At 39.4% G+C, this 12202-nt stretch overlaps 1 protein-coding gene across 1 annotated transcript in view; it reads right to left on the bottom strand.

The window, feature by feature from the left end:
- Positions 1 to 222: 222 nt before the first annotated feature.
- ccna1 (cyclin A1) overlaps positions 223 to 12202 on the bottom strand; it is a 29454-nt gene continuing 17474 nt past the window's right edge. The window contains exons 4-13 of the mRNA XM_050041309.1: positions 11682 to 11756; positions 11294 to 11587; positions 2940 to 3098; positions 2611 to 2830; positions 2407 to 2522; positions 2054 to 2280; positions 1382 to 1586; positions 1139 to 1252; positions 909 to 1042; positions 223 to 531 (exon numbers count right to left, since the gene is read on the bottom strand). Coding sequence (XP_049897266.1) covers positions 480 to 531; positions 909 to 1042; positions 1139 to 1252; positions 1382 to 1586; positions 2054 to 2280; positions 2407 to 2522; positions 2611 to 2830; positions 2940 to 3098 — 1227 coding nt within the window. The 5' untranslated portion in view covers positions 11294 to 11587; positions 11682 to 11756 and the 3' untranslated portion in view covers positions 223 to 479. The remainder of the gene's footprint in view (positions 532 to 908; positions 1043 to 1138; positions 1253 to 1381; positions 1587 to 2053; positions 2281 to 2406; positions 2523 to 2610; positions 2831 to 2939; positions 3099 to 11293; positions 11588 to 11681; positions 11757 to 12202) is intronic.

The raw sequence follows: 12202 nt of genomic DNA, 5'->3' as shown, positions 1-12202 counted from the left end.
CTCCAAGACAAATTTCCTTCGGCACAATAAAGTCTATCTTATCTTATTTCCTAGTGTAGTAATTCATTTCACAGCATTCAAATGTAGCACTACAGTGAGACATGACACATGAAAAAAGTTAACAAAAATGCTTTACATATTTTAAAATCCCTTTAAAAGATATGGTAAATGCTGTAATTCCTGATTTAAACACAACATAATAATGAACAAAATATAGATATATTCCAAAAGATGACTCATCACTTTTAAAAACTTTTTACAAGAACACCTGCAAGTATCAAATTTCTTCAGTCACGATGTAGGCTTTATTAAAAATGGTTTGTTGTATTTGCATAAACTATATTAAAAAATCTCAAAGTTATTAGGTGTCCAGAGGAGCGAAGCACATGTGGGATTGGCAGTAGAATCAAGTGTGTTTGTTTTGTTCACAGTCTAATTAGATTCTGGCAGAAGCATCGGAAGACGGGTGGGGCAGTTATTCATGGAAAAGGCAGAACAGCAGGTGCAGTGATCAATGACACACGACAATACCTGTAAACGGAGAGATAACACACATCAGTTTAGTGATATAAAAGTGTGTCCTGGGGCGTCGGTGGCTTAGTGGTAGAGCAGGCGCCCTATGTACAAGGCTGTTGCCGCAGCGGCCCGGGTTCAACTCCAGCCTGTGGCCCTTTGCTGCATGTCACTCCCCCTCTCTCTCCCCCCTTCACACTTGTCTGTCCTATCCATTAAAGGCTAAAAATGCCCAAAAAAAAAAAAAAAAAAGTGTGTCCTGGATGCATTAATCACCCAGATAATCTGCAAACCACACATGAAAGATCCCAAAGGCCTGTGATTTACATAACCCGTTTGAAAGTTGCCTAAATATAAATATTTAAACTTAATTAAAAAACTAAACTACGCCTTACCTTGAACTCTTATACTTATCCCTGACGGCCTGTTGCGGGTGACTCTCTGCACTGATGTATAGCTTGTGGAGGTCAGTCAGACAGGGGACAATCTCAGCCGTGGTGTAACCAGTCAAGGCTTGTAAGGAATCTGGCTGGAATGTGGAAAAAGAGCTTAAAAGGTCACATTTTGGAGAATTTCTTTTTAAGATCTTTTCATAAAAGGGAGCCAAGAATGTGAATAAACGTACCCAGAGAGATTTGTTCACAGTGTAGGCGGCGAGGCAGTAGGCTCCAGCTGCCACTATAGATGGGGTGTACTGCAGGAATGGATCGATTTCCAGCAGGCTTAACTCTGCCACATACTAGAAGCAGGAAAAAAACACACATCACTGAGTCAAAATATGATCAAGGGACATGAAAAACTGTAACTTCACAGGCAGTGGGCACAAATCAATAATCTGGCTGGCATTTGACTTATTGATTTTCCTCACCAGGGCAAGGTTCTCAGTGTTGGCACAGACAGAGTGGATGGACATGAAAAGGCGAAGGAACTGGTTTACAGTGGGGGCTGCCACTTTGAAAGAGAGCACTTTTAGGAACACGTGCTCCATGTGGACCAGCTGCTCCTTGGTGTAGGTGCTGTCTGTGGTGTACACAAACTCGTTCAGCTCGGGAGGGAAGATCTCCTCATATTTTCTACAAAGTGACACATCAGGCGACATCAGGTCAACTGTCACCCATCGCTGAGTCAATGCCACTGTATTGCACTCAGGTGGATTTATACAACCACCAATAAAGGTCCAGTGTGTAGGATTTAGGGGCATCTGTTGGCAGAATTTTTTTTTTGTTTGAAATGTTTTTGTTCCCTTAGAATGAATCGTTTATATCTACATATGGAGCGGGTGCTCTTCCACGGAGTCCGCCATGTTCTTCTTCGGTAGCACAGAACGGAAAACCCAAACACTGCCTCTAGATAGGGCCATTTGCATTTTTGTGTCAGCCACCGTACTTCTCCTACACACTTGGCACACAGTAGACGTTGCAGCTCTGCAACCTCACCGCTACATAACACTAAATGCTTCACATTGGACCTTTAAAGATTTCTGACAAATCAAAAACTGAAATGGACAGGAAATTTGTTAGAAACAGAAACACGTGCTTACGACGCGATCAATAATGCAGCTGTGCCGGCCAGCTGCAGCTTGCTCCGTTTTAAATACGCTATGGAGGAAAGAAAGCGGTCCAAATAGTTGACGGCAAGGTGCAGAGTTTCAGTACGAAGCTTGTATTCCTGGACGACTTCCACCATCCAGTCCACCAGGATAACCCTCATGCCGTTGGTGATCTCTGGATGTTTCTCTAAGTAGCCTGGCTTTGGCCTGGACCTCACCTGGCATTAGAAACGAAAGCAGTTCTCATGAGGTATTTGCGTTGAGCTGAGAGGCAAAGTCTCGTAAGTACAATGCTTTAATCCTGCTCATATACACAGTGATAAGAAGTTAAGATAATTTCGCACTTCACTCTCCCTCAAGTGCAGGTAAATATCCTCTGTATACTCGGAAACACGCAGCACCTCCTCTGACATCAGGGATTTGTCTGTGTCAGACTGCATAGAAACATCCTGGCACAAACCTACAAGCGTGATCAGCAGTAGGTTAACAAAATGAAGACTGAAAAAGAAAAAAGCCTTTGTAGATGTTTTTGCATTTGCCAAACTCACTTGTACTCAGGTCCAGCAGGAGTCTCAAATCTTCATTTTGCATTGCATCAGTTTCTGCATCTAAGTAATAGCTGTCCGAGACCACCTCTTGACCAGAAGCTGCAAGAACAACTTCACAAGCTTCTTCGACATAAACATCGAAGCTGGAACTGGAGGGATGGCCGAGGAAGGTGAGCTGGGAGCTGTCGGAGATCGAACTGTGTTTGGAAAAATGGCCCCCCTGTGGAGAAAAATGAGACAGCATGACTGACACGTTAAGTTGAAATATGAATGTTCTGCGAGGGAAAACTGAATCAGAAAGTGACCTCTATAGTGTCCTTCTCACTGACCTGGCTGAAGGATCGACCACGCTGCTCATTGTCCGACAACACACCGAGGACTGTCCGCTGCTTGGCTCTCTGGACCTGCGATGCATCCGTTTTGCTTGAAGGTGGAATGTTTTCTTTGCTAGTGTGACTGCCGCAATGGGCATTTGTGCTGAAGTTCATCTTTAAACAAGGAGATGAGGAAAAATAAAGTTAAAAAAAGGCTGACAGTAACAGAAACACTTAATGAAAAAAGGAGTCTAACAGGTACATAAATCATTACATATACACCTGATAAGTGGATACCTGTTAGAATCTGGCTCAAAATATTCCAATCTATAATCAAACTGACTTTACTGTATGGTTGTGAAGTGTGGGGTCCTCTTGTAAAAAAATAAAGACTTTGAAAAATGGGACAAACACCACCCTGAAGTCCTACACACTGAGATTTGCACGGGTATACTCAGAGTCCACAAAAATACCCATAAAAATGGATGCCAAGCTGAACTCAGCCAATTCCCCCTCTTAATTGAGATACAAAAAGAGCAATCAAATTCTACAAACACCTAAAAACAAGAGATACCAACTCCTACCATTACTGGGCTCTGGTCTTGGTCCTGAGGCTCACCTCCTCCAACAGCACAAGGCCTCAGGACAACCCTCACACAATCCAGCCCAACCAAATTATAGCTAAAGAAAAAGAGAACTACATCGACTATTGGACATCTACCACAGAAACCTGAAACAAACTTCAGTGCTTTTTGGCTCTAAACAGACAGTGCAGGATGGCAAACTATCTGACCGCTGTGACAGATCAGAAAGTGAGACAGACACTATGTACAGACTCAGTGATCACAGTCTGGACACAGGCTGCCTTGAGAAGACAGGCTGTGTCAGCTCTGTCCACAGAGTAACATTTCCCGCTACAACGTGGCACAAATGAAGACATCAGAACAAAGGTCTTCACAAAAATTTAATGTAAACTCCAAGATTTTGATTCACTCTCTGACCAGACTAAAATGCAACCCCTATTTGGAGAAAATAGTGTCAGTGCCATTGACGCAGCAACATATGTCAGCACATATCACAGCCTAAGAGACAACCAACACAACAACATATAGTTCATCTCATCACAGATCACACTCTGCCTTTTTATTTACCCTTTCACTTTATTTATTCCAAGTGGTTGCTTTTTAATGTACTCCAGGTTTTAATAGATCTGGGGAAAAGCTGCATTTTCCTAATATGCACCATGGACATGGAACTATCTCCAAAAAGATCTAAAATTACAAACATTTACATCCATTGATGAATTTAAGAGCATCATAAAGAATGTAGTGATAGCTAGACATGTGCTTGTTTTCCTTTAGAGGCCACTGTGTTTGAATAGTTGTTGTTTTATTGTGGGTTTTTGTCTTATATGTTGTATTTGTTGCATTTTAAATGTTTGATTGGCGGCTACCTTGACCAGGTCTCTCTTGTAAAATATAGTTTCAATCCCTTTAAAATGTATGTCTATAATTTTGTGATGCATTTCTGTTAACCGTTTTTGAATTTTCACTGTCTTAAATTGTAATTGTTCTTTGGTAACTCATAGTAAGTGTCATGCCAGTAAAGCTTATTGAATTGAACTGATTAATCTATTATTACTGTTTCTGCGCCTAACGGTCCAAAAATAGAAAAAGAAATAAAGAAACAAAACAAACGAACTTAACTGAAATTTGCAGGGAAATATTCACTGGTCCCACCATTAGAACAAAAAAGTGCGGAAAACCAAATGTTTTTTTAAGTAGCCTATTTAAAATGAAGTCTTGCAGTGAAGAGTGTAAAATGGGGCGGCCTGCGACGTTCAGGTGCGCTGAAGATGTCTCAGACCTTATTACCATGGTTACAAGACTTCATCAGTCCATCAATCACAGACACATTAACCAGGACAGAGGTAGAAAAATAAGGCTGCAAACTTCACGTCACCTGAGTTGATCCTAGAGCACAGCCTAACAATAGCTTCCTGAAATATGTAACAGACAATCGTCTGTTCATGAGAGCAAACTCACCATCATCAGGATCAAACGTGGTTAACAGTTAAACGTCAGGTTTGGAGGGTGGAAGCGAAAACAAAATAACCGGCGACTTTCTAATCTTCTAACTTGCTTATTTGGAGACAAACAGCGACCTCTCGCTGCGTTCAAGCGACCTGAGGCAGATTCCTGGGTGTCAGATGTTGTAGTCCAGCAGGGGAAGTTTGATCCAGGTGTCCTTGTAAACTTATCAGCTGTTTCCACCGAATGGTTTTCTGTCCTGTCACGCGCCCGAACGCAACTGCTGATAGCTGACGACGTCGTGCGTCATGAACCCCTCATTGAATTTATTATTAAAGTTGATCAAATTTATTAAAAATGAATTTGTAAGGATAATGCATTTAGTCCAAGATGTGTGCTTAAACGATGTATTTTTTTACTGCATTATTATTATTGTTGTTATTATTATCATCGTTAGTATTGTTAATAATTCGTTATTGTTGGTACTATTATTAATTTTTACGTATGTAGATTGGGTTTTTTTTTTACAACTGTTATTAGGGTTGTATTGTGGTTGGTTGTACTATTGTAATCCTAGGTATTCTTCTTCTTCTTCTTCTTCCGAGGAAATCATACTTCCCATGGGTGAAAACTCACCAAACTTTGCACAAAGGTCCAGTCTCATGCCAGATATCCGCAACTGTAAACTCAAGCCAATAGTCCTGATGGTGGCGCTACAGCAAGCGTCTAAAGTTCATAACAAATCAACCATACGTGCTACAACTTCACAACTTTCATCAAACTGTAGCCCCAATACTGAAGAAACTTTTGTACATTTAAACCTATTAAAAATTATGAAGTTCATCAGTTTTTTTTTCAAAAACTGTAAAACTTCTTAAACCTATCTCCTCCCACAATTTTTGCTCAATTGACACCAAACTTGCTACAGAGCATCTTCAGACTGTCCTACAAAAACTATGTTTCTCAGATTTTTGATTTATCAAAAATTGAGCCTACAGTGCATCAAAATGTTTGACTGTAAACGGTACTGTAAACATATACATGCAAATTCTTGCTAAATAAATCTTCAATGTTCATGAAAAAAATGACAAAATTCTAGAGTCATGGTAGATGATGTGTGGCAAATTTCAGAATTTTATCTCAAAAACTGAATTTTTGACAGCATTTTGAATTTTGCTCTAATGTGAACAATTGGAGTCAATGTAAAAATGGCAATTTTAAACATCAGTTTTTCACTTATGGAGCAAATCAATCATTGTTACAAACAAATTACCAACATCTCCATGCTGTCTAGATGCAATATGTGTATTTTCAGATTTTTGTTTCGATAACTGAATTTTTTACAGTGGTTTGAAATCTGCTTTTCCATGCATGGACGGCTGCTAAACCTGCACGTCTGGCTTAGTCAATTTGTGAAGCTACACATGAATTGTCACTGACTAATTAGCTCAGTGAGATAGAAATTGATTCTTAGTCTCAGAGGTTGTGAGTTCAAGCCTCAGCTGATGCCAAAGGCAGATTGTGTTGCTAAATTCCTAAATGTCTTCCAATTCTTCTGCTTGTTGCTCAGAATTGCCTAAAAATGCCCGGACCCGACCCATCGCTGCGCAGCAGCTATAATTATGATTATTATTTTAATAATTATAATTTCTTTTTATGTAATGTCATATGTTCTATCTTAGGAGTGAGGGGTGAGTGTGGTACATGCTTGTGCAACTTGTTAAATGGTTTAAAATCAGTAAAAATAAAAAAAATTAAAAAAATAATTTGCAATTTAATTTCTAATATGAATCAATAAAGGTTCTGTTTGGGCTACAGTTCTTGCATGACTTCCTCAAGTACAAGTGATATATTAGGATTTTTAGAGCACTGTCCACATACTGAGACATTTTGGAAAGATTTGGAAAACTACTTGTACGACAAACTTAATGTCAACATAAAGCCTACATAAAGGATATTGATATATTCTTCTACTGCTCCCAGAATAACTGAAATTCGTTGTGAATCTTTATATCATGTTTGGCTAAATTTTCCAATAAAATGAGATGATTCAGCAAAAAGCCAGTGTCGTGAATTTACCTTATTTCTGGAAAAAAAATAATCTGAATATATTTTAAATTTATGAAATCCCTGCCAGTTAGAACACTTCCAGATTTTATTAGTAAAACATACATCTAGCCTTATTTTTTATTTTAAATGTATTTTTTTGTATCTGTTATTGGATAAATTAGAGATGCTGCGCTTCTCTGCCAGTAGTTAGGAGAAATGTTTTTTATAAGACCTGGGAACCCTTTTTGTCTCATTTTCTAACACCCAAACAACATCAGCTCTCAATGTTTTTTTTAACTCAGCCCTTAACATAATACATTTTTAAAAAGTAAGACCTGACTCCATGGATGTTGCTATTCTGCATATTAAATTCTAGACATTGTGCCTTAGAAATACTTAAAGGAAGAAAAAAAATGGGGATAGGAGGAGGATGGGTGGTGTGGCCCTGTGGAATGTGTCTGCCCAACCCTGGCGTGTTTTAGTTTTGCTTGTTTGCTGTTGTTTAGTTTGTTTTTCCTTTTTGGAAACCTTAATTAAAATATTTTGAAATTAAATGAACCTGTCATTCATTTATTTATTTATTTTTATTAACTATAATTTGTGCTTTCTTGTGCAAATCTTCCCAATAACTTCCCAATGTGATGCAGGACGCATTCACTCTGCTACATGTTTGCGGTGTTTGAATCACAACACATAACGCAGTTTTGAGGTGTGGTGGTGGAACATGAGTCACTTTGGAGACACTGACCTGAGTAGAGCTTTTGTCACTGTGTCATGAAATAATGTATGGACTGCTGATAAGTTGTTGGACAAGAATGGAAGTGTCATGCTTGGAGTAGGTGCTGACATGTTGGCTTAAGAGAGAAGAGTTGGGTGTAAAGCTATAGGCTGGTTTACTGATGGTGACAGATACTAGAACAATAAAGTGCCAATGTCATATGAAAAGCAGTCACTCATAAACAGTATTTAGTAGAATCTGCTGGTTGAAATATCTGTCCAGTATGCCTAAATGATTGGGAAAAGATGTGTTAAAATTCAAATGTATAGTACTATAACAGAGTGTGTGGAAGCTGTATTTTGCATCTGTGATGTAGAAATGAAGCAGTGTACAAGAGAGGCAATTTCCTCCCTTGCTGTGAGAGAGATTGGGCAGTGAAAACACAGCTTCTCTGGACTCAAAAAAAGTCGTGAGGAGCTAATTTTACACAGCTACCCATTAGATTTAATACCTGACATTTGTTTACGACCTCAGCAATAACAACACCTCACACCTTCTCTGCTTCTCATCACAATGCTTCAAACTGTCTCACATCTCCACAACTACAAAACCAAACCTTATTAAGCCAGGCGGCAAAACGACTGCTTGTTTAAGCAGGGTGCTATAAATTCATATTTATGTCCTGTCTGTTTCACAGGAGCGTACTCACTGCTTGTCTCTGTCTCCAAGATTTGTGTAGCGAGGATGAAAGCAACGCTGCTTCTGGCTAAACGCCGTCCTGACAGTTTTGTCCTCAGCTCAGGTTAAACTGTGAACTGGATTATTTACTGTACTTGTCACTGCTGTTTGCTTTGTTGTTGCTGTTGCAGCAGCTGTGTGGTTACATCCAACGTCAGAGAAGTGGCAATGATTTTCTGTTCCCAAGATAGGTACAGATAGGAGCAGAATAGAAAACCAAGATCGACAGAGGATAACATACTGACATCTATAGTAGATAACAGGGCAATCTATCATCCTGTGGACCTGCTCACACACCAGTTAGACTGCAAGTATTAACACAGATAGAGAGGGGTGTAAACCCTCCATAGACAGTACATGTAAAAATGTGATTTACACAGTTGATTTAAAAACAATATGATATATAGAAGACATTTGAGGAGTAAAACATTCATGTTGGACAAAAAGTCTGTACTGTATGGAAAGCTGCTGACTGCCTGCAGGTTCTACACTGTCCATCAGATGGCAGGCTTTGTCTTCAGTAAATATCATCTGATGTTTTTCATCTGCAGTAAATGTAAGCAGACTTTTGACATGCTGTTATGTCAAATAACCATTTTAGGGCTTGTCAGATTATGCAACCATAGATGCAAAGTTTTATCATTAGGCTACAACCCCAAAAGTCTTATAACAGGAATAAGTTTGGATACATTTATAATTCATCGTATGACATTGTGACCCTGTTACATCTTATTTTACAAATTAGCACAGACCGTTTGCTCACTCAAACTTCTCGGGGTAAGAGATGGTGCAAAGCAGTGAAATATTCAGCTGATGACTCAAAGTAGCTTGTATATTTATTTGCCTGCAAACCAAGCGGATGTTTAGAGTTGTCTGAAATTATTATTGCTATGATGCTGATCATTAATATCGTATCTTAGTCACAGATAGAACTACAGGCAGTAAACTAAAGAGTCAGGAGTGGGAGTTTGGGAGGACCCAGGAGCATTAACCACAGTGTTGTCATGCCGCTGCTGTTGCTGCTGCTGCTGCTGCTGCTGCTGCTGCTGAGCAGCTCCAGTGGAGCAACAGGGGATTACGGTTTCCAATTTGCAATCTTTTGGTCACAAGGCTGCCTCTTGAACCTTCAGCCAACCCTCACTCCCATACTTTCCTGACAGCTGGGCTCCTTTATTTATCACTGAACAATGATCTACCCTCCTCATTCGACCAAAGCGGTATGTTTCACCTCTAACTGAATGTGACAATCCTATTTTTTATAGGGGTATTAGAGCCAGGCATAAAAGACAAAAAATGAAAATTTTTGTTAATGGCATTTTCAGAATAAAGTCAAAATGTTAAGAATAAACCTGACATTTTATGATTTAAGTCTAACTCTCAAGAATATAATCAAATGACAAGTATTTAAAAGCCTCTACAAAACACCTTGTGAAGATGAAGTAGTGAAATTGTGCTTCAGAATCTGCTTTTGTAACCAGAAATTACAGGAAATTATTTCTCTTTCAGCACATAAACACCATGTGGTCGTGTGAATTGGGAATTTGTCGAGATTGTGCTGAAAATTGCATCTTTTCAGGAGAAACCACATAAAGTTGAAAGAAGCAGCTGCAATTGTGCAAACTGAAATAGCTGGTAATGGACAGATCCAAGGTTAACGATGGTTACACCTGTGAGCAATACAGAATCGAGGTGTTGCATCACAAGACACAGTTTGATGGACCAGACGAGGACTTTATTCTTGACATGGTATTTTCAACCTTGTTCTCAGCATTTCGACTTGCTCTTGAAATGCAAAATAAAAAAACCTTCCTCCATGATTTATTTTTCTTAGGCTTGGCACTAATGGTGAAAGCTGAACTTTATTCTCGACATTTTCGAAATGCAAACTAAAACGCATTTTCCTTATGTCTTGCCCTAATACTCCTCCATAGGATTTAGCTGTATCTTAAGTCTTACCCAGATATGTTGACTTGAGTGTTTCAGTCCATCGTTGTGGAAATTTTCCTAGTGATACACCAAAGTTCAGAGTTACCCCCAGAAGGTTTTGGCTGAGGAATAAAACTAATAGGCAGGGTGCCACCATTTGCCATAATTTTTGCCAGATTAAAACACTTACATCGCCTTCACCCGCAATGTAAAACTACAATAAAGCCTAAAGTGTGTGAAAGACAAAAAAGTAACTGCTTTGTAATCTCTAACACCTTCAAAACTATGGGATAAAGACTGAATAGATTTTGACAAACAAATCCTTTAGAATAGAAAAGGCAACTTTAATAAGGCTAATATGAAAACGTATTTTTAAGAACATATCGGCTGTAATAAGTTTTGCTATTTACCGGGCAAACATCAAGACTCAACAGCATATTTCATTTCAAGTAAATTTAATTTTGACAAGATTATATCTGCTGTTAGATAAAAGATAATGAAGTCATTTTTTCCACAAACCTACTGAATCTTTTTTTCTAATTCAGCTGCTGTTCTCCAGGTGCTTAGCGCACGTTTTCACAACCCATGTGTAGTTTATCATTTGTGTGAAATTTCACAGTTTGTGAAGCTGAGACAGATATCAATACAAGTTGCCCCAAGTGCCAAGACAAGGTGCAGTGAGTCATTTTCTCTCTGACAGATAAGATGCATTGGAACTTTGTTCTACCACAAAACCGATTAAATATCCTCACCTATTTGGTCCAGTAGAGATGAGAGATATGGTGGCCTGCTGTGGCTATTTTCTTCTCTCAAAATAAAATCAATATTTTTCACACTGCGCTGAAAGGAGAGACTGAGGAAACACACAAATGCACACATTCGTACTCACACACACACAAACATGGCACCTGCTTGGGGGACACAAAGTCTCTCTGCCTTCCTCTGACTTTTATCCCTCTTCCTCATTTCCGTTCAGTTCCTCAGCAGATGCAGATTGCTTATGACAGATAGAATTGGGCTGCTGCCATTTCATTAACGTGATGTATTGCTGGTGACAGGCTTGGGCCAGATGGGTTTGGAGAGAGGGGGCGGGGGGGTGTTGAGCGCCACTTTTAAAATACTGTGCCATCCAGGAAAATCCTTCCAGCTGGGGATGGACACATCTCATCTCTCAGCAGCACCCTCATCCAGTGGTGTTACTCCTGTTGGGAGGGATCACAGCTGAGATTGTCTCTCACCCTGAGCATGAGCACAGAAAAAAAAAAAAATTCAGAAAACACGAGACAAGCTACTAACCTGCAGGATAAAGAGATGAAAATGCAACATAATCCGCTGAGGTTTATCCATGTTCAACGGGCATTTTCCCGTTGCCTTTTGCAGGAAGAGAAGCCGATTAAATAATCATGATTCAATCCACATTTAAGAATCACAGCCAATGTCAATTCTCAGTTATCTCTTTATCTTCTTAGCTTTTCTCATTTTACCCACAATCCTCCACTTCCCATTATTCCACTGGCATGACTACTCAAAGAGAGAGGGAGTAATTATCCAGCCAGGTTAGTAAGGGGTTGCAGAAAAAACAGCATTAGAATAAAGATAGGTATTTAGCTGACTGCAGCTTTTGGGAGTGAGTCTATGTTCCCTGAGCCATAAATTCTCTCAGCCATGTGTTCCCTAAACCATATTTTCCCTCAGCCATATGTTCCCTAAATCCTATGGTCTCTCAGCCCTCTGTTCCCTCAGATCTATGTTTATTCACCCCTATGTTTTCTCAGATCAGTACCTCTGTCTATGAGGTAATGTTTTTGTCCCTGTGA

This window comes from Epinephelus moara, chromosome 3, assembly GCF_006386435.1.
Source record: "Epinephelus moara isolate mb chromosome 3, YSFRI_EMoa_1.0, whole genome shotgun sequence".
NCBI lineage: Eukaryota > Metazoa > Chordata > Actinopteri > Perciformes > Serranidae > Epinephelus > Epinephelus moara.
This window is presented reverse-complemented; position numbering and strand designations above follow the sequence as displayed.